Source organism: Chaetodon auriga, chromosome 10 (assembly GCF_051107435.1).
Source record: "Chaetodon auriga isolate fChaAug3 chromosome 10, fChaAug3.hap1, whole genome shotgun sequence".
In the NCBI taxonomy this organism is placed as follows: Eukaryota; Metazoa; Chordata; class Actinopteri; order Chaetodontiformes; family Chaetodontidae; genus Chaetodon; species Chaetodon auriga.
The window spans coordinates 7,411,568-7,434,293 of record NC_135083.1 but is presented as its reverse complement, the minus strand read 5'-3'; the positions used below and the strand labels follow the sequence as shown (position 1 = coordinate 7,434,293).

At 43.4% G+C, this 22,726-nt stretch overlaps 1 protein-coding gene across 2 annotated transcripts in view; it reads right to left on the bottom strand.

The window, feature by feature from the left end:
* The window catches only part of scube3 (signal peptide, CUB domain, EGF-like 3), a 70,763-nt gene that overhangs the window by 37,942 nt on the left and 10,095 nt on the right, over positions 1-22,726 (bottom strand). For both annotated transcript variants that reach the window (XM_076741158.1, XM_076741159.1), the window contains exons 2-4: positions 16,100-16,222; positions 12,128-12,253; positions 3,427-3,561 (exon numbers count right to left, since the gene is read on the bottom strand). In XM_076741158.1, the coding sequence (XP_076597273.1) occupies positions 3,427-3,561; positions 12,128-12,253; positions 16,100-16,222 (384 nt within the window). The remainder of the gene's footprint in view (positions 1-3,426; positions 3,562-12,127; positions 12,254-16,099; positions 16,223-22,726) is intronic.

Sequence of the window (22,726 nt, the reverse complement as noted above, 5' to 3'; positions counted from 1 at the left end):
TATTCCTGTTCAGGGGGGCAGGGGCAGGTCTAATAAGAGACAGGCCAGCAGCAGCCTTGTCATTAGCTGAGAGGCTGGCAGACCCCTGCTGCCTAATTGGCACAGGCTCAGTGCTAACAAGGGCTTCCTACCAGCAGGGGAAACCGACTGCTAGCGCCATGCACTGCAGTGACCAGCTCTCCACTGTCCCCAGAAAGACTCGCTGAAGTTGCCCAGGGAACACCTGACCCATTAAGAAAAGAAATGGAAAGCTGATGTCTTTTTAATGAGAACAATAAAGCTCATGAGCAAACTGCACCCCAGGCTTTGCTCTTTAAGAGGAGCCTTGGCAGAACGGATGGAGGGCTGCATTCATACCGACTTGGCTGGGAGATTAGATCAGTTTTAATTTTCTGAATGATTTTTTTTTTTTTCCCTGAGCCACTTGTGCATAATTTTTCAGTTAGCGGGGAAAGTGATATTTGCAAAAATTCTGCAGGGTTATTGTCCAATAACTCGGCGAGCCACTTCCTCACTACTTCCATTTTCCTTCAGACACACTGTTGTAATACGAGCAGTAATAATAAGCAGATGAGCAGTTGTTCTGTCTGTTAGTCTTTCAAAAATAATGAAACAATGACAGGGCGGCTATCTGATGAGCGGAGGAAGTTTGTAGATTTATGGCAGCTTTAATCTCTTGATCCAAATGGGTCTCATCTGGAAGCAATGAAGGCAAAATTTATATGAAAATGGAAGATTAACAGGAACTGAGGGCATTTATCAAGAAAGACAGAGGAAGTCAATGAGAGACAGGAGGAGCTCGGCGAGACCGGACCGGTGCTCGCAGTCTCCCTCTGACAGCGCTGATATAGTCGTAGCGCTTTGAAACACATGATCCAGCTTTTCACTCCACTCAAATAACACTGCGTTTATGAAATGTAAACATTGACAGTTCACTAGGCCAGACTGATCTCATAAACCAGACTTCCAAGATCCTCGCTTCACCATCCAGGGGACTTAGGAACATCACAGTCTAATGACTCCCAGCATGAGCAGTTATCTTGCGAAAGCGAGAGGAGAGACGAGGAGGGCAGAGACGAAGACACGGTCGGATCCTGCTGTCAGCTCTTTCTGAACCAGAAGTGCTACGAACAACGGGAGCCAAAAGATCTACAGCACAGTCCCAGTCCTGAGCTGGCGGAGCTGAGAAATCTGACAGCTGGATAATTACTCCTTGAATAAATGTGTTTGGTGATGGTGATAACAGCTGTTCGTTTTCTCTAATGTTGCTTTTCTGAGCCGAGGATAAATCTACCAAACACAAGCCAGAGGCATTGTGACAAACACCAAGCAGAGCAGAGAACAAACAGCGCAATACAGGGAACAAAATCAAGGATATTTATATTCTGGAGTTAAAATTCCAGTGACCTAAATCTCCAGCAGAAGAATGTGCGAGGTGAAATCAGTGATGTCTGCTTTGACGTCTCTGGTCACAACTGTTTATAATGTTTACTTATAGAAATAAAACTGACTCTGTGTCTTGATTCAAAGTACAGAGTTTGGAGGTCAAAGAAATACCTGTTTCAGTGAATTTTGATAGTTTGGTTATTTGCTAACCACAAATAACGACAGCCAGCTAGTCCCCCCTCCGATATTGTACGACAAACTGAGGCTGTACTGGAAACCAGCTACTACACTAGCAACACATACTGATTTAGACAGAATGAAGCATGAAGTGTGCAAACACAAGCAAAATCTGCAGTAGGTCAAAAACACCTGCATGTTGTTCTGCTTCAGTGAAAACCTCCAGTACTACTACTACTACTACTACTACTACTATGAAAAACCAGTATGCAGCAGGAAGTACATACTGCAAGGACGTAGTAGGCAATTCTGTATCGAGCAGGAGTGAGCCGGCACTGGCGAAGCCTCTGCACGTGTTGAAATAATGTGAATGAAAAGTAGCATGTAGTGGGCTGCAATGCTGATGTTAGCAGGCTAGGCTAACAGGCATATACTTTCCAAGTGGCAGCTAGTTAGGCTAGCTTGTTTATTTAAAGTTATTAAAGGGGAGACTGCTTTAAATCGCTAACAGTTAGCTGATTCTAAGACACAAACAGTTCCATCAGTGAAGCTGAAACCAGAACAATTTATAGCAGTCGAAACGAAAAACCAGCAACCTCTGTAATTCAGCAGCTCTAGTTAAAAATGCTGTTGTACAAAAATGCTCTAATCCTCCAACAGTTTAGTGATACAAACAGCAAATGTACATTTCAGCAAAAACAATCTGGCGAATCTGAAGAATCAATCTTTTCATGACATAAAATCCATGTTTTGTGTGATTTTAACAAACTGATCTGGATCTTTTACAAGCTTCAACCTCCGTGCTGCTGTTCCGTAGACTGCGACAAGCCAATCTGCATAACAGAGATATTTTCCTGCAGGGCTGCTTTGCTTTAAATACAGCTCTGACGTTATAAATGTATGTATGTCCACAGCGCTCCTCTGTCTGATGAGCAGCCTCAGAGCAGGCTGGCTCTGTACCCTCTCCTGTCACGTCTCCATCCCACAGGAATGCTCTATAAACAAGAGGTGTGTCTGCCCCAGGCTACACCTTTAATTGTTTTCTCTGCTCACAGTCCCCCGCAGGCCACTCTCATACCACTGATACCTTAAAATGCTGCCAAGCACTAGATTGGTTCAATTTGAAAGGGTGGGAGGAAAACAAAAAAGAGATTTATCCCCCACCCCCCCAGACTGGAGACACTTACCTTTGCTCCCCCTCCCTTTAGGGCCTGTTAGGGCCGATCCCACTCTTAATTTAAATCTGTGCAACTGATCATTTTATTCAAAAAAAGTCTGGACTTATGCTGTGGAGGAGATAACTTATATTCTGTAAAGGAAAAGCGAAACCTTTGAGAGGGTGCGGGGCTCTTTTACCAAGCTGTTAGAGAAGGTTGAAGTGTTGGATATGCTACAAGTGACGCCGATGAGAATCCATGAGAGATCTGATTAACAGCTGGGGGACTACACATGATCACAGCACAGATGTCTGGTTCCTAATATGATAATGAAGTAAATAAATGAACAGATAAATAAATGACTAAATAGCAGAGGCATTTCACCTCTTAAACTGTGACTATCTGCTATTTCTAGGAGAAAATTATTATTATCTTTTCAGTGTCATGTTTGTCTGTGTTTTATAAGCTTTTGCTTGAAGATTGTTTAAAGTATGTCTTATAACTACGTTGTTTACAGATGCCTGAACCTGAACATTTGCATGTTAAATAAAGCTTCATCATCATCCATATGAAATTTTAAATAATGAGTTTTCCACACATACCAAAATATGCAGCCTCGAGTCAAAAGCATCAGCATTACACAACACGTGTCCTGCTATTTTCCATAAATCATCGATGTGTGTGTGTGTGCGTGCGCGTGATTAACCTTTAGGCCGTTGGATACAGGTATGCTGGTTGTCACTCAGGAGGAATCCTTCTCTGCAGCGGCACTCGTAGCTGCCCATCATGTTGACACAAATCTGTTGGCATCCGCCGTTGCCTTCTGAGCACTCATCCACATCTGCCAGGAGACAGGAGCACAAAACAAAATTAATAAGATCACTTCAAGACAGGACAAATACTACACAGATTACCATTTGTCTGAAGGTTGTCTGGGATCAAATCACAACCTGTTTAATGGACAAGTAGCTGTAAATGACAATCAAACGGAGACCGCAGGAACACACACGTACTGCATCCCTTTAGAAGTTCAATCACTTATGAAGTAACCTGCAGTACTTCTGAAAGAGCACAACGCTTTCAATTGTAAGGCAGTATTATTCATTTATTTATTGATTTTTTTATGTGATATGATCAGCGGTGGAGGAAGTACTCAGATCCTTTAATGAAGTAAAAGCTGCAACACAACACAAACTGTGCTTAAAGTATCAAAAATAGTACTAATAATTCAGAAAAATGGCCCTTGAGTGAGTATTATGCTATCATATATTACTGAATGTTTGATGGTCCATTCATGTGTTTTACTGTTTCAACTTCTTCATATAGCGTTGGCTAGTTTGACCCATAAAAGTCATATGTAAAGTAATTAGTAACTAAAACTGTTGAATGAATGTAGTGGAGTTAAAAGTATAGTATATGGTAGGAAGTACCTCAAATTTGTACTTGAGTACAGTACTTGAATGAATGTAACTAGTTACAATCCACCACTGGATGTGATGATATTATTCATTAAAAAAAACTGCTGTGTTTTTAATTTGAAATTAAACTGAAGTGCTTTTTTCCCCTACTGGTGCAAAAAGAATTTTATTTATTTTTTATTTAAAACAGTTTGAGAAAAAATGATGCCGAAACTCTTCGCATCCATAATCAAGTAGGTTGAAAAGCCCACAGAGGTTGTGGTTTGACTGCTAATGTCATAAAAAAGGAAAACACAAGCACAAAAAAGTGTTTGGATATTATGAAAAGCCAGAGGAGTTTGTCTTCGGCTGTCTGACGAGGCAGCGTCTGTCTTAATGGTTATCTGACATGGCAGCACACCAGAGTTGTACTGAAAACCTCCAACTGTGCAGCACTAAGCCATAAAAATGCACATGCAGCACAATCTCCTGGCAAGTGGGAAACCTGATCCACCTGGGCCAGAGTACCTGCTGATGACGAGTGTCTGTCAGCCCCGTGACGGGAGGAATGCAGGAAAAGGGAGGTGGGAGGTGGGGAGGGGGAGCGGAGATGGAAAGAGGAGAGTGTATGAGACACGGGGGCAGGAGGGTAACAAGCAGCCATGTGAATCCACCTCAAGAGCAAACAAAGGCAGAGCATTTACAAAGGTGTCACCTGAGGCCTCGTCCTGCCACGGGCCAAGAAAGAGAAACTGACCACAAACCAGAGTTGCTGACTTCATTTCCACTGATAATGAATTGTGCACTTCCAGCTGTTCTCTCCAAATGGCACAAAACTTTTTCCAACTCATTGTGCGACTCGACAAAAGAAACAAATGAGCGGCGGTGGAACATCTATAAATCTTTTGATATATTTGTTTATTGTCAAATGGAAAGATCTTGCACAATGCCATTTTTCGGGGGGCTGCTTTTATTTGTCTGGCATGCTGCGGAGCTTAGTGGCCCCGGCCTCCCCTGTGCGTGACTGCATCGCGGCTCTGGAGGTGACGCTCCATATTCCCTCTTCCCCCGGAGACCTGGGCTCCGTCCCTCACTACCGACCACACTGGAACCTTATCCATCCCTCTGCTCGATGCATCAATAATCCGCTGTATACACAAGGCTTTTTTTTAATAAACCGTCATGCGAAACTAATTTACTGTCTATTTGTCCAGTCTGAGAAGGCCTCTAGATTAAGTTTCCTTTCTGGGGAATTCTCAGCCCGGCAGAGTTAGAAATTAAACTTCACTCCGTCCTCTTCTTTTTCCACACAGAAATCCAGAGACGTGTGTTTTCACCAAAGCCGTAAACACACACAAACTGTGCTCACAAAGTGGCACCTGGCTGGACAGAAACCTCTGGGGTTGATAAGCGGGTGATTGGCAGGTAGCGCTCACGACCCCCGTCGGCTCGCCAAGTCCGCCTGTCCTCTTCTCACATTCCATCAGCAAAACTGTCTCTTTCCTCTAAAAACAATGTGTCATGTCAGTCGAGGTCGACGGGAGAAGCTGCACTCTGCAGCCAGGTGAGGCGGCGCACTCACAGGAAAACAAATCCGCACGGCACAGTTAACGTTTAGACTTTAAGTCCGAGTGCAGGGAGGACAGTTCAGAAAAAATAACTGGGCAGGCTTTCATTGAACTGTGCAGCCGCCTTGGTGTTGACCTCATGGTCTCATCTCTCCATCATGAAAGTGGCAGCGACAGAGAGAAAACCTTTGAGCTGACGAAAGATGCCAAAAACCTACAGCTGCACCTTTGCAGATAAACTGTTAGCAGGCACCAAAAACCCAAAGTCCACAACTCGTACAGGAAAACATCTCTCAACACACAAGCCTCTCTCTCTCTCTCTCTCGCTCTCTCTCTCTCTCTCTCTCTCTCTCTCTCCCTCACACACACACAAACCCCAAAAATTCAAACACGTAAAGGCAAATACAACAGTCCTCAACGCATGCACAAAATGCCCATGAGAAATGCAACCAGCCTCAGACGGCCCGGGGGAATTCTCTTTCCATACCCTCAGCGCATCAATGAAGGTTTCATTTCCTGATTCCTTCATCCCTCCAAATGAGGCGTCGCCTGTCAGTAGATCTCTCCTGTTTAAATAGCTCCCATAATTGCCTGTGTTGTGTGCTGGGCAAGGCTGGCGTCCAAAGCAAATATTTCCAAGCGGAAAGGGGTTCTGGCATGGCCAGGAGAAGTGCTCATGTTATTTGGACTTAAAACATTTTTTAAAAATTCTCTTGAGAGGACGGAAAAAAAAAGAAGTCTTAATCAAGTTAAAAGGGCTGCCTCACTTCTGAAAAATGAGACATGTCTCTGCTCTATCCCCGCTTCACTCGAGGAGACGAAGGGAAAAGGAGGGTTCAAACGGAGAGAGATTAAGAGATTGGTTGTGTTTGCGGAGGCCATGTCCGCTGGTTTCTCAGATAGCCTTGACTGTATATATAACATTTGGCCTTGCGCAGAGCTTTAGAGCCATGTAAACATGGTGGTTGCCTTACAGAAACTCCTGAACCCTTATTTTGGAGAAACGCTCAACTCTTTGGCTCTCCTTTTTTTTTTTTTTCTTTCCTTTTTTTTAAAAAGGTTCAGCGACTTTGGGGGCATTTATTGCTGACCCAGAGGTTTTTTTTTGTTTTCTCAGGGAGGAGAGTGAAAAACTACTGCTGTCTGTCATCAAAGCTGTCCATGCAACCATCCTTGGCTTCTGTCTGGACCAGACAGAACTGTCTCTGTGGTCTAGACAGACCAGAGACAAGGAGGTGAGTGAACGGACACTGGCCTCTTTGGGCATTTCGTTTACAGGAGTTGAAGAGGCACACACTCTTTAATAAGGCAGCAAATCGGAGCCATGTGCAGCGACAGGCAGCAAAACAGCTGGTGGACTGCAGGGGCCGACCGTGCGGCTCTGCTCGATGAGCAGGCACCAGTCAGCCAGCTCCAATTAAAACAAGATCCTTTCTTATTTTAAACAGGATTACAGGATTTCCTCTTTTTCGCTGTTGCTTCTGGAGTTCAACGACACGGCGCATTTCTTCACCCACTTGAATGAACAGTGACCGAGGCGCCAGGTTTGAACCCGGCCCGCGAGGACAACTGAGCGCACGGACGCTGAAGCCGGCTTTGTGTTAACAAACACTCCGACTCGGTCTGACACACGTCGGCTGAGGTTGCAGAAATTGATATGCTGCAGGAAGTCCTGACCTTTCATCTCCAGAACACACACTCTCCTAAATCACAGGAGTGTCATTTATGATGGCAAACTGGAAGTTGATGCATTAAGACACTTAGAGTATTTAGCTTTGAACAATTTATTAGTTCCAGCATTTCCTGTCTGCCTGACCCACTGTGTCTAATACAGCTAACTGATTCACATCTGTTAAGCAAACATGAATAAAATCTCTGTTTGCTGTGGCGTTTCATTCTTAAATCAGCGGTGAAGGTTGATTTTTTTTTTATGCTAGTATATAAACAAAACTAATGCGGCTTTGATTGAAGTCAGACTCTTTCGACTTTGAACCGGTCTCCCAGGTAACTATTTTGGTAAATAAGCACAGATTGCGCGTCCAATCTCTCGCCGAGTTCTTTCCTAAATGAAAAACTATGAGCTAAGATGAAGCTAAATGGTACTTCTCAGTGCCTCCAAAACAAGTCTGGAAGTATTTTAAAAACAAAACCCCAGGATAAGTGTTTGGGTGGACAGCCTTATGCCAAGGAGGCCCTGCGCTGACGTCTGACGGCTCCCAGTCTGCTACATGCTTATGTCCCTAAGCCCAATGTCAGGCTTGAGTTTCCCCCAAAGCCCTGCCAGCGGGCTCAGCTGGAATTGTTCATTTCATGGTGGATGGGACTGAACAATCCTGAGAGAAGAGGGAGAGAGAGCGTGTTGATAAAGTCTTCAGGAGCCAGCTAATGCACCAATCTCAAATCCGTCCTTTAACTCATCACTCCGGCTGCTCTCCTCTGAACTGTGGAGAGACTCTCTTGTCCAAACCCGATCCGTGCATGTCACAACAAAAGCAAAGTGACTGCTAACTGGGGAGACAGCGGGGTGTTTCCATCTGCAGCAGGGGAGCGAGGAGGGTTGGTGTTAGGCCCCAGAAGTGTCTGCAGCGTCCTGAACTCCTCCGGGTTCGATGGGAGAGAGAGAGTTAACCAGATCATCATCCCCGTGACTCAATCCTCCAGATTCAGTCAGGAGTCAAGGTGGTTGTTAAAAGCACCTCTTCCAGGCAAGAATGAAATGTTTTCTGCTAAAGCCAAGGGTGCGGAGGTTATCATCACTGCAATGGAAGAGCGGCGAATGCACTTTAAAGGAATGCCTTTAAGAGCGAAGCAAGGCCTGTGGAACAAATCAGCGGCACGCTCTTTGATGACTACTTTTTTCCATCAAGACCTGGTCAATAATACATCAGTCTGAAACCTCCTGTTTGATTAGCCAACCTTGCAATATGATCCCAAAGGATTACAAGAGCAGGGATACAAGCTCAGCCGGGCGACAACACAGAGACTCTGTGGCGGATGACGGATGAAGCGTTTTCTGAGGGACACTCTGAATGTGACTGGCAAAAAAAAAAAAACACACAAAAAAAAAACCAAAACAATGTCCCTACACAATTACAACCATTAACAAAACACTAAACAGTGTAAACTGACCTGACCTTTTCTTAGTTGCTACTGAAAACTGTTCTTCAAAAGCCCATTTCAAAGCTGTAATGACATTGCTTTTGTGTTATACATCATGTTTTGTCTTTGGGGAAGGTTAAAGTAAAAGGGCATCCATTTCCCTATAGATTGCACAGGGAATTGAGCTTTGCTGAATCAATACAAACCAAATCAGTGTTGGTCAATAGAAATCAAAGGCACGTGGCCTGTTAAGCTGCATGTGTGGAGCCCAAGACCCCCAAATCGGTTCTCTGGCAACAGGGAGTAACATGTACGGCTAACAGAGCCGAGCGCGATGAACATCAGCAAACAATGCAATGACAAAAGCTTGTCCTTTACAGCATGGTGACACTCTGTCCAACATCTGTAATGTCTATTTCAAGCCTGCTTTTGTTTCTCCCAGTGAGTCACACTCAGGCTGCATGTGATTGTGGCATTTCCACTTTATGGGAGCATAAGAAATATCTTTATTTGTGTCTTTCAGTTCCAGATAGAAGAGAAATGTTGTGATTTGCGGTTGTAAAGAAGGGGAGTATTTGTGCAGATGTTTATGATATTAAGCTACTTGAGAGAGTTTAACCAACTAGCGATGATAAGAGGCTATTTGGGTTTCTGTAGGACCTCAAACAAAACACACAGGTCATAAATGTGGGGACGGTGGTGCTACAGTGGGGAACTAATAGCCTTCCTGCATCTGGTTTTCATTCTAAAGAGGATGTGTGTTTTGGATTAAATTGACATTGATTCCTCTGTTTTTCCTAAGACTCTAAAAATCCTTTACAGCCTCGCCATGAAAGAGGTGTGGTGATTAAATACCATCCCTCCCTTACCTCTGCGAGATAATAGTCATGACAGTTTTAAAAGATGTAATCAAGCTCTTATATGCTTCGCTTCTTCTCCTCAGTGAGTTTTGAGAGGGTACAATGGCTCCCTGTGAGGTAAATTATACATTGAGCGACATCTCACTCCGCACAGACAGGAGCAGCGTGCTGTGATATTGCATTGCTTCCACCTTGCTGACTCCCTGACATCTTTGTGGGGTGTAGGGCAGAGCTCAGAAACCGGAGCGTCCCCGGTGAGGCGCACCAGGCGGCGTTCTGCTTCACGCTCCGCCGCCTCCTGCCACCGCCCAATGTCATTATGCTGCCAACACATCCAATTACAAGGAGCTGTGCGGCACGTGCGGCAGCGAGCAAACAAAGAAGACATCGACAGGGATGCGCTGGCATAAGTCTTGTCCCTGAGCTCACAGTCTCTCACACACACACACACATGCAATGGTGCCTACTGGCTACAGAAAAGCCTGGGAGCTGAGAGCGGGAGGTTATGGACACCACTGGGAGTTTATGCTGCACTGTAACCATGAAAGCAGAGGTAAAAACACAAAATTACTGGCGCTGTGTGGAAAAACAACATGGGGTAAATCCAAAGAGAAGCACCTTAAAGATCTCAGACTCTAAACTCAGTGTGAACTTCTGAGGATCAGGTGAACGTCTCCACCTCTGCAGCCTCGGGCACATCTGGTCTATAAGGGCTCTGAGGTTCTGACCTCGTCTGGGAACCAGCTGCTCAGCTGCTCTCCACTCCAGGGCCAAGGGGACTAATCTTTTCTAGGGGGCCAAAAGGAGCTTAAACCTGGAAGAGGAAGCTGGGGCCTTAACATGAAACCTTGGTTATACCTTTTCCTCTCCTCTCTTGTGTTTGTGCTGAGGATTATTTCCTTAGCAGAGCAGAGCAGAGGCATTAGAATGAGTTAAATTCTGGAGAAAAAGAAGTCTTTAGAGTCCTTTCCGGTCTCAAGGCAAGAGTTGGATTTGTACTTGACAGCTACATACAAACCATTCAGGGCATCTTTATGCCCTGCTTGCCAAGCTAGGATTAAAAAAAACATTTATTCATTTAAGAGAAGAGGATTCAATCTTCCCAAGGAGTCTCTGCCCTCTCGCATACAGGCCATTTGCGGGAAAAAATAAAACATGACAGACGAAGTCAAAAACTTGAAAGTTTGTTTGATACTGTGTGTTTCACTATGACGAATGATATCAAAAGGATCGATGGATGCAACTCTGTTTGATGCAACAGCAGCAGCCACACAACCATATATTGCAATTACACACCTGCATGCAAGGCAGGAGCTGATCCACGGCACAGCAAATGATCCACGCACAGCTGAACGCTGTTGCTAAATGGTTTGGAAAATAGCCCCGCTTTACACCGTGAATACGAGGGCATGAGCAAGAAGAGACCGGGAGCGAGGAGACAAATACAGTAAGATTGAGAGAAAGAGAGAATCTGAGACACCAGGGCATCGTCGAGTCAGAACAGGCTTATTATCGATCTCAGGATGTGTTTTCCATTCCACTGTGCCTTAACCCCACTTCATCAAGTAAATGCGGGATTGATACGAGCGCGGTGCCTTGTGTGCCTGCATGTAAAAGCCCTTTCAAAAAGATATCGTTGTTAAGTGCTGATAACTTTTCCTGTCATCACTTCAACTGAATGTGAAATCCACTGTTGCAGGTCGTCAGTTGTTTTTCTCTCCAACAAGCTCACAGCAGCAACGAGGCTGAGCCGCCTTTCAATATCAAGCGAAATGCATCGTGCTGAGGTTGTAACCGAGGGGGAGATGATTTCTGAGGAGCAGCAGGGTCTGACTAGGGGGTTTCAAAACAAAACAAAGGAATGCAGGATGGGTGAATGGGGGAGAAGGAGCAAGACAGAAAGACAGAATGGGGAGTGGTGGGTGGATGATGTCTATGTTTAGCAGCTCCCAGCAGCAGAAAGTGTTTTTTTTTCTTCATTTCATAACCTTTTAAGCGTAATACGTTCTCTGTGAGGTTAATATGACTGGCACACTGGTGAAATATTAAACCATGGGAAAGTACGGTCGGCTGACGGCTCACTCCGAGCTCCCTGCTCAGGGTCAAGCTCTTCATAAATTCACCCCTTTTCGTCAGACTTATTGGGAAAAAAAGGTCTTTTTCTTCTGTGAAAACACATTTGGAGACTACCTGCTATGTGAAATGAGGAAATAGCTAATATCTGATGCTGCAGTCTAATAAGGGCTCAATTCAGCCATGAAACATATATTACCATCCATGGCGTGACATTAGGCATGCAGGAAGAAGAATTCATGCAACCACATGGGTATGTCTGAGTTTGACACATGCAGTTTAATGTACATGACAAAAGGCCCTTATACAACAACGTTTTCCTGCATATTAAGTCAGCTGCAGAAAATGTAAAAGGGAAAAAAAATCAGTTTAAACACGCATACACACGCGTCCAAACGTCACACACTCACCTAGACAATTGTGGCCATCATGTGCCAAGCGGAAGCCATCATAGCATGTGCACCTGTAATTTCCTGGGATGTTGATGCACTCATGCACGCAGCCACCGTTGTATTCAGTTGCACACTCGTCGACATCTGCAGAGAGAAAATACAAAAGGATGTGAGAGCAGGTCCTTCAGACAAGCAGCAATCATGATCCAGTTAGGGGTTGTGGGATAGAGCCTTAAAATAATTAAGATGATTTTACAATTTCTTGCTGCAAGTCAAACGCAAAGACTGATATCACTCATATCCGTCCGTTAAATATGAAGCTACAGCTGGTAGTGAGTTAGCTTAGCTTAGCATAAAGACTGGAAACGCCTGGCTTTGTCAGAAGATAAGAAAATGTATCTAAAAACACCCTCTGTCAGGCAGTTTTCTGAAACTTTCCAGAATTTCTCAGTATGTGGACAGTTAATCAGCTGTTCTATGGACTTCATATGACTGAAACTACACTCCTCTCTGACATCAGGACAGCACTTGGAGACTTCTTCATTACAAGGACGGCATTTATGCTCAATTGTGAAGGAGACCTCTTTCACTTTATCAGTGAGGAGACACTGTTGTCCATGTTGTGTACCAGTTGACCTCGTGGTGACTGGTCCAACAGCTGCTGTGGTCGACTTCCTGTTCAGTAATTCTCTTATGATGTTATCATTAAACCTCTTATACAATCATTTAATGCTACTCATCTCCATGTGCTCACTAAAAAAAACTTGAACCTTGTTGTCAAGAGTGTAATAATTTCCTTTGGGTCATGTGCAGGGTCATGTGCTGAGTAGTGACTTCCTGGTTGCCTACATCACAGTGAGGACGGGACAGGAGTCACTGCTCCCAGCCAAAAACTAATCCCACATACAACTCGCTACAAAACCACAAACTGACAAGATATAACATGTCAACTACTGAGCTTGAGAGGAGCTGTGAGGTGGAATTTGTTACTTTGGACAGCCAGCTGTTTCCAGTCTTCATGCTAAGCTAAGCTAGCCAGCCACTGGCTGTAGCTGCATATTCACTGCACGAATATGAGAGTGGTAATTAGTCTTCTCGTGTAACTCTCAATGAGAAAGTAATTTCCCAAAATGTCAAAACGTCCCTTTAAAGTCTGTGAGTGCAATTAAGCCGTTCGCTGCAATGCAGAGACTTAAAATGATCAGTTTCTTTCCATCTCTAGTTTCATAAGAGCTCTCACGAGGCAAACAGGGGACAAGACAACAGCTGTGGTAATTAGCTGGTTCACCTGTTACTGATGTAACACGGCTTTATTCCAGAGCTTCACTGATGCTGTTTGGCTTTTAAAGCCTAATACTGACATTTTATAACATATTTAATACGCTGAAATTTCACCAGTTCCATTCCAAGACATTGCTTTTTCTCTTTGGAATTTTATTGTTGGCGGGACGCAAAGGCCTCTGAAATGCTTTTTGTCCAGTAAGGGGTTCAAAGAGTTTTTTTACTGAGACTCAGAGAAAAAGTACATAAATATCCATGTACACAAAACACATACTTGGACAATTAAAATAAGAAGGAAATAAAGTTGCTATGGAGAACTGAACTATTCCACGCATCAGATGCACATCCTCAGGAAGGAATCTCTAATTGATAGTACCAGTCCTGTCTTTAATAAAAGGTGAAGATCGACCATCAGAGCAATAAACTGACCCTCGTTCATCAGTCCTAGCAGCTAAAACTGAAGAAATGTGACACATAAATGAGAGAGCCGAGGCAGAAAGATAAAGAGAGAGTGCAGATTGGTCTGACAGCCTGAGCGGAGTTGTCTTTTGTGGTTATGATGATGGTTGAGGGGTTCATACTGAGGAAACCCAGAGAAGGTGGATTGAGAACGCAGCGCACTTCCACTCAGCACTTACTGGCCCATTTAGGGCCGATGATCCCGCTCGTTCAGCTCCTCTTTGAGGCTGTCTCACTCGAGGCTTAATTGGACTTGACAGCAGAGGGATGGGACTGAAACAAAGAAACACTCTCCTGCCCCCTGCTTCTCCTCTTCCCACACATCTCTGTCATTCCCCGATCACAGCACACAATCACCCATCACTCCTCTACTCCTCTCTAAACCTGAAACACCCACCACATGATAACACAAAAGTGATTTTCCTGCAATGGCTTTCAATTTGTTTTTTATTTGATGCTTGTCACGTCCTCCTGAGTCGACTAACTTCTGTCTCTTCGTATCTCCGAGATTTTTAGACAAGCATATGTACGAGAACATTAAATCATGAATTTATTTCTGAGGCTGAAATCTAATAGATGCAATAACCAGAATAACAGTTTTTAGTTTGGTTTATTGACAAGGTTCGAATACTAAGCAGAAAGTAAAATAATGACATTTTTTGATTTATTTCTGAAGCAGAAAAAGATAGCAAATGTTGTGAAGACAATAAACCAGTAACAACAAAAGCCCGTATGAAAAACAATTGGAAATCAAATTTATAAATTCAGGAAATTTAATTGAGGGTGAAAAAAAAGATCAAATAACCCTCAAAATCTTTGTGTTTTATTTTGTTTGAAGCAGTTCAGAAAAGCTTCACAGATTACAGGGGCCTTAAACAAAAGTCCCTCTTTTGCAGCTTAACAAGAAAAAGACAGTCCAGGCAAAGACAAAGAGGGAATTTTATACTGAAAAAGACAGTAACTTTGGAAGATGCTCATAAAATGTGACTAAATCAGAGGGCTGAAGCCTCAGCAAACAAAACGAGGCCCATCACTTACACAGAAATGACACCAGGAAGGGGTCTTTCTCTGCCCAGTATGAACAGGAGGAATGCTTACAGTGTCCATAGGGGCCACTTGAAAAATGAGTTTATCCTTTAACAGCAGAGGACAAATCAGGAGCGTCCCCTGAAGATAAAAGCTTGCGCTCCAACTCATACGGGCTCATAAAATCTACTGCTACAGGTTACACTGAACCAAGAATTCAGATCACTGAAACCTAAAAATCCAATCTGAACCAGAGACCGTAAAGACAAGCAGGGTGGAGGAGCTGCTCAAGAGGTAATGAGGATGAAGCCAACCAGCAGAGAAACATGAGAATGCTTTTCTTTCCCCGCATGCTTTCTGCTGCCCTCTTTCAACACAAACTGCACTCCTCCAAACCTTTTGTGCGAAGCAACATTCGACAGACAACGTGCTCCTCGAATCTTACCACCAAACCTTTGTATTTCTTACTTTATGAATGTTGCTTTTGAATTTTGAATTTTACCATTATATCAGCCTTGAGAAGCCATCAGCAGTACCTTCAGTTCGATGGAAACCCAACCTGGCACATATTTTACAATAGATTCAATAAAGCAAACTTTTATGACCTACAGGCAGAAGGCCATGAAAAACACTCGGTCAAGTAAATGAAAGAATAATAATAGTGAGGAAAAAAATGACATTGTGAAATATGGTTTTGCAATAACACTAATAAAAATTGTGGGATATAATGATCCGGAGGCTTTGGGCACACTGAAAAAGGCTAGAAAAACAGACTTGTGTCTGACAGTCTACGGTCCGCCTCTGGCTGTGGAAATATCCCTGACTGCTTGGCAGGGCCTCTGACTGCTGTTTCAGCCGCTATCTTAATTCTCTCCTCTAACATGTGTAGGAAATTTACTGCTTCATTTCATCTTGTCACAAAGGAGCACTCTGCACCTGGCTTCCCCCTTCCCCCGTCCGCCGCTCTCTCCCTCCCTCGTCTCTCCTCCCTCCTCAGGTGAGTCTTGAAACTAATGAGTTAAGTTGAGTGAGACAGAAGCTCTTATCAAGCCTGTCACTGGCCCAGGGGCTTATGTTCAGAGAGATAAGGCAAATCAACATGAGAAATGTGGCTTTTACTTCAGCGTAGTGTAAAAACCCTCCCTGTGCACCCCCAGAGGGGCACAGACGTTGGTGCCTCCAACCACAGGTGAAATGAACGCATTAATCCAGCAAGACTTTTACCTTCGCAATGTTTGCCGTCCCCTTTATAGCCTGACTTGCAGATACATTTGTATGACTTCAGGGTGTTCTGGCAGATGGCATCGATGCTGCAGTTGTCAAGCGCTTCTGCACACTCGTCCACATCTAGAAAAGGAGGAAAGAGGGAGGGGGTGGTGAGCTGATGCTGCTGACATGCTTAAGACCACAACATACAGACTTTCTCCATGCGCTCCATTGTATTACATTTGACCAATCAGAGTAAGAGACACACAGACCAAATACAAATCAGCTATAATTATTATTTTCTTTGTGTTACAATAAATACCCATTTATTGATTGTGCTGCAGTTACCTTTAACTGATCAAGTAAACATTTGTCTCTGAAAAAAGGGTCATTACACAAATGTGAAAAAAAAAAAAAAAAAGATGTGGAAAAAGAGCCCGAATAACAAATGGAAGAAGAAAATCTATCGAAACAGTGATGTAACGTCTGCTGTCAGCTATTGAATAAAGGCAAAAAAGGAATAACAATGATTATTACACAGAAAACTAACAATGAACTCTTGAACAATGGCTTTTGGATAACAGCCTTCAATGGGCTAAAAAGAAAACAAGATTAAGAGCCTTCAGCCATGCGAACAGCTTTGTGAGGCACAGCAGCCTTTGAGCTAAATGCTAACACCAGAATGCTAAGACAATACTACCATGCAGATGTTTAAGATGTTTAGAAGGTATAATGTTCAGCATCTTCTCTAATTTAGCCTGCTAGCATGCTACCATTTGCTAATTACCACTGAACACAAAATAAAGCTGAGTCTGATACAGTCGTGGTGTAACGGCAGCATGAGAGGAAAAGTTAGGAGATCACCGAAACCAACAGGATTTATCCTCTGTGGACCATGAATGTCTGCACAGAATTAAATGGTAATCTAACCAATAATTATTGCCATATTTTCATGTGGCTGAAAGTGGTGGACCTACAAACAGACCAACATGCTGCTAGCACGGCTAAAAATAAATAAATAAAAATAGATATTTCACCTTTTAAAATATAATGCACAATATGAATCAAAGCGGGACGTTTAAGCCTCCACTAACCAATCACATTTATGCTTGACTAGCTCTCATAGCCCTGAAGAAGAGATATGGGCAGAGATAAAACTCAGCTCAGTTTAATGATAGCTGTTGTGCAACTGCTGGATTGAGTTTCAATTATAAAAGAGAGAATGTGAAAAGATAAGAATGGAAATGGATTTAACCAGAAGCATGATCAGGTTTGCCTCATGGAGCCCCTAATCCCACCAAATCCCAGCTAACTAGCCCAGGTGTTTAGGATTACCCCCCTGCACACAGGGGAAGGGCAGCTTAACAAGGTTTACATAGCTTCCAATATCCACTCTTATCACAAGCCCTCGGCAGGAGCTGGCTGATCCTACTGGGAAATGACCTGCAACCTAAACCCCTGAGTTTAGCATATTGGCTATATCTGCCTATTCCTGGAGGACATGGAGTCTGCTGTGGAAAGGACAGTGATGGCACAGAATGCACAAAACTGCAGAAAATCTGTATCACGAAATTGAACCGAATATAACCAAAACACACCTTCAGGCAAACAGTGCGGAGACATCACAATAGTGAGGAAGTACACGAAGCTACAGGTCAGACTTTAGCTGAAGAGTCTGGTATACATGCTCCTTCTGCTATTAGCTACTGTGTGCAAGTTTAACATTTCACTTGAACATTAGCAGCGCTTCCAGTGATAACTGTGTGAAAAGTATTAAGTGTGTGAATCATGTCTGTGCAGCTGGAAGCAGCTCTGTGAGGCTGTATTGAACACAGAGGTGCACCGTGCTACATGCTTAGATTAGCATGCTACCACGCTCACCAAACTTCTTCACACCACATATTTAGATAAAAACCGTCATTTTTTAAACAAAAGGATCTAAACTTCTGTGTTTAGTGGTCTTTGCTAAATATAATTTCCTACAACCCCTCGACCGTGGCAGGTTAAACATCACAGCTTGAGCAGCGAGTCTGCTAGACAGAGAGGACCTACAGTGTAAACACTTTCAGACAGCAGAGATTACAGCTAAAAAGTTGGAAAAATGACTTTAGTGAATTTTACTGATGTGGACTTAAACCAAGTGATGATAACTTAAATACCCAATGGATGGCAATTTGTCTTAGAATATGGAGAGGAAGAACAGGAACAAGCTTTTCAAAGAAATGCTGCATGAGAGGCTCCTTTAAAACACACAAGCATGTGGAACGGCATGCTAGCATTTTGCTAAATCAATTTTGACCTGATCATGGTGCTCGATGAAAGGTCACCAATCCACCTGAGAAGGACATGACTGCCCAAACATTTCACTAAGAGGAAAAGTCACCAAATTCAGATTTTCGTCTTAATCCATCCAACAGTTAAACATTTCAATCTGAACCTGCCACCAAACCTAGAGCCACACCAGCTTTGCTAAAGAGTATTAAGTGTCTGAGTCAAGGTTATACCTCTAAAAACAGCAAACACGCAGCCAACGCCAGGCTGTCCAAATAAAGTGATACCAGCTCAGGTGTTTTCCAACAGCACTGTCAGTCCTGTACTCATTTGTCAGGGTTTATGTGTCTGCTTCTGTGCAACATTCAGTCAGGAATACAGCACCTGGGACGCTTAGGGCTCCTCTCTGGCCAAGTTTCCACAAAGCCATTTAGTGATGCTGGAGCTCCCCAATCCCTGTATTGATTTATATTATGAGAGAACAATATGAATTCTCCTGAGGAGCAGCCTGGGTCCTTTCTCCTCACGGACAGGATAAGAGCAGGAGAGGCCGTGTGAGGAAGTGTTTTTCAATAGAGGAGGCATTAATCACAACAAAATATCTGTCTTATTGTCAGGTTTCTTGGTGCCAAGTCTCTGTAGTAATTAATATTCATTATGACAGAAACTCAAAGAATCCCTCTTTTCATCTTGTTATTAATGTTCCCATCTGGAGCATCAGTTCGCTTTATCTTTCAAGTGTGCAAGGTTGCCGACTCTCACTCGTTTACTTTGTGATGCACACAAGAACAAACACTCTCAGGCTCACTCACACTTTTCGAACGCGCCCGAAGTCGGAAACTGCAATCATGATTCAAAGACTGACAGCGTAACACCAGCTGAACTTGTCTAAATGAGACATTTTTTTTTAGAAGAAAGACATTAAAATGGATGTATACAAACAGTGTAGGGAAAAGCTCCAGTTATACATCTCTGTCTTCCGCACAACTCAAGTCAAATTTGCATCCAGAGCAGTTTGATGCTGTTATGGCTTCAGGCGAGCGTTGAGTGCAAAAGAGCGGCACCGGATATTATGCTGGAGGTATCTCTAATGTTATGTGACGGCCATGTTAGGATGCATAATAACTTCTGTGAAATTTTAAGTGACGACAGAGAGCAGCTTGCTGTGCATTTCGGGTTTTAAACAAACAAAACAGCCTCTATGTTTGGTAAAACCACCTCTACGGGTGAATTATGTAACCACGTGTGCAGAAGCTGCTCCCTCCTCAAAGCGCTCCCTCCAATCTATAAAGGTTGGCAAATGTGCACTACGGCTACATCTCTGTGCAAATACCACTCACAACTTTAAACTCCTGTAGCATTGCCCTTAAAGTATCAGCTTTTAAATAATAAGTTTTGCAAACAGCGAGAAAACTATTTACCAAGATCTGTCCATTAACTGGGACACAGTGAGACAAGTGTGATGATCAAACACTTCTGTCAAATGAGCACATAAGACCCACGTTCCCATTGCATCTGACATGAGCTGCACAAAATAAAATAAATACCAGTTAAGAAATCCTGGCCCTCAGACTACAATAGTCCGTGTCTGTCAAAGCACTGTTTAAAAATCCAGCCATAAAAGCTACTGAGAGCGTTCCAACGGACACATGGACAACAAACGCTAAATGTGCCGGTCTTGTTGGAAACTCAAAATGTCTTTGCCATGGAAATAAACATGTCAGAATCAATACATCCTTCGCTTCAGTCCCGAGGACGATCCTCTGCACATTTGGGGAGAAAAGAAAGTGCAGCGAGCTCAGTAATGCTGCCCTGGTAATTGACTCATGCCCAAGATGAAAAGATTGTGTTTTTCGTTGAGAGTTTCTTTCATTCTTTTGTGTTGAGGAATCGCAGTTGTTGGGAACAAGTTAAGGCAGCGGAGGATGAAGCCGGCGCTTCGAGACAAGGATGGATAAACAAAGTCAAAACAACAAAAGCAAAGAAGAAAGAGCTGTTGGGCAATGCTTAGATGTTTAAACAGTTTCCTCCGGGGGAATGTGTCATTTTGAATATTGCTGCTCTTGTAGCGCTCCTCTGGTTAATGCACTTTGAGCATATTAAACCTACAAATAGCTGGAGTCTGTGTTTAAACCCGCCAACAGCCTTAGAATATTGTATTCAATGATTTTGTTGGATGAAACCAAGTGGTACCATAATGAAGCGTGTTTTCTCTCCCCTGAAAGCGATTCACCTCATGCTCTATTGTATGCTCAATAAAACCTGAAACTTCGCTGCGTGTCAAACCTTTAACTCCCTAAACGCATCGCTACGTGCTTTTGACTCAGCAAAGCAGACTTTTAGTGTCTGGAAGATGAAGGTGGGAGCATTGCGGGGCAAGGTGGGCATATAAATGGGATTTATTATACTGTAATTGTATTATATTTGCTGGATAAAACATCCTTATATCCTCAGAGGTGGTTGTTAGGAAAGTTACTCTGAAAAGCCATTAGTCCATTTATCCCAAAGTAGCCCCTATATTTAAGTCAGAGCTGCCGGCTAAGGGGTACTGGCCGTGGAGGTGAGACCTTGTCAGAGGTGCTTTTCCTCCCTGATTTATGGGACGGTCCTGGGATAAGCAGTGTATTTAGCTGGGCCGGCTGGAGGGGGTGTTAGCAGGAATAAGACTCAGAGGGGAGAGCGCGAGTGTGTGGGAGAACTGTAGGGCCGAAGGTGTGTAGTTCAAACATAGGGTAATGTTTACTTTGAGTGCTGAAACCTTCGCTGTTTGCTTTGCCCCAAACCTGCCCCCCTCCAACCCATCACCTTTCCTTCAGATACAGAAATAGACTAAGTGGAGCTGGGACACCCATAGGTGTAGCTTTACTCACGCTGCCTGCTGCCAACTTCAAAATAATGGTCCAAAATATGGACCAAGTGATGCATTCAGTCGGCGAGAGCAGCAAATCTGTCATCTGTGTTTTCCTCACAGACTGAACAGCTGCGGTTACACATTACAGTCAAAAACATTCTTGACAAAGGCATTTTCAGATGAAATCTTTCATTTTCATGAGCTCCTCGCGGCAGAGGAGGAAGGGTGCTGGGTTCACTTCCATAAAGAGGTGTTCTTGGGATCACAGTGTTTGTCATACTGTGTATAATTACAAAGGAACAAGTATTGTAATTATCCGTCTTAGAACCACACTTACACTATACTTAGGGTTGTGGTTGAGCAGGATGGGGTTAAGGTCAGGATAATTACTTTAGGTACAGAGCAGCATTGAGTCTGAATGGCTGTACTGTATGAAAACAAACAGCTCTTCCATCTATTTGCTGTAATTGACCCATTTGATGACATGATGTTCAACTCACGAACAGCATTTGTTGTACAACAAATCAACAACAGATCTGGAAAAGTGGCTCATTTCCTCTGCACTGATTTAAGATCGGTGGAAATAGAGCAAGAAAAGTCACCCTGATTTAAAAAAAATCCCCCAAACAAAAGTCAGACTATGAGAACAGCCTCCGAGTATGAAACTTTGCATTATTCTTTCACATTTAAGTGAAGTAACAAAAAGCAAAACACCTTTTTGAATAAAAGAGTCTTTAAAATCAGCACATTTGTATCAATAATGCACCCGCATGCTGCCATAATGCTGCAACGTGTGCCTGAGCCTTTTTTTTAACATGCAGTATATGTACAGCACATAACATTAAAAGCATACCAAGTGCTACATATGCTACGTATTAATGTAATGCGATGTGCTTCTCGTCTTTAATGTGGTGGCCTGAGAGGCGGGAGGACGAGGTTGTGGAGAGGACAGGAACCATGGCTGGCTGTTGCAACGCTATCGCAGCACACTGCAAAGACGTTGTGGATTTTCAAGTTGTGCAGGGCAGCAGACTAACTAACCACCACCACCCCCCCACCCAACCCCAAAAAATGGTTTTGATGAAATGCAGACGTCAACATTAACACAAAATTTAGCATCTCTCCCCCCTCTTGCCTAGATCCCCTTCAGCTAATGAAGGGACACACTGTTGGCTGGCCAGCAAGCCTCTAAAAAGTTGTGAATAAAAATATCAACTGCTTCCATTCGGGATATTTACACTCATCCTTCACACACTCTAAATGTTTAGGAATCATGACCACTGACTGATCCTGTGCTTTCAGAAACTGTGATCGCAACTTCAAAAACCCCGGGTCCCTCCCTGCTTGTGTCCACCAACCGTGAAGCCTCAGATTAATCTGAAGGCGAAGGGAGGATGAAGAGGAACATGCACGCTGAGTTTAAGGGTCATGCTAACATGCTGATAGGCATTAAATTTGTTCAAATCTATTGTTGATGGGCAGGAGAGCACAGGATTTCAGATGTTTCCTTTTTATTAATCTAT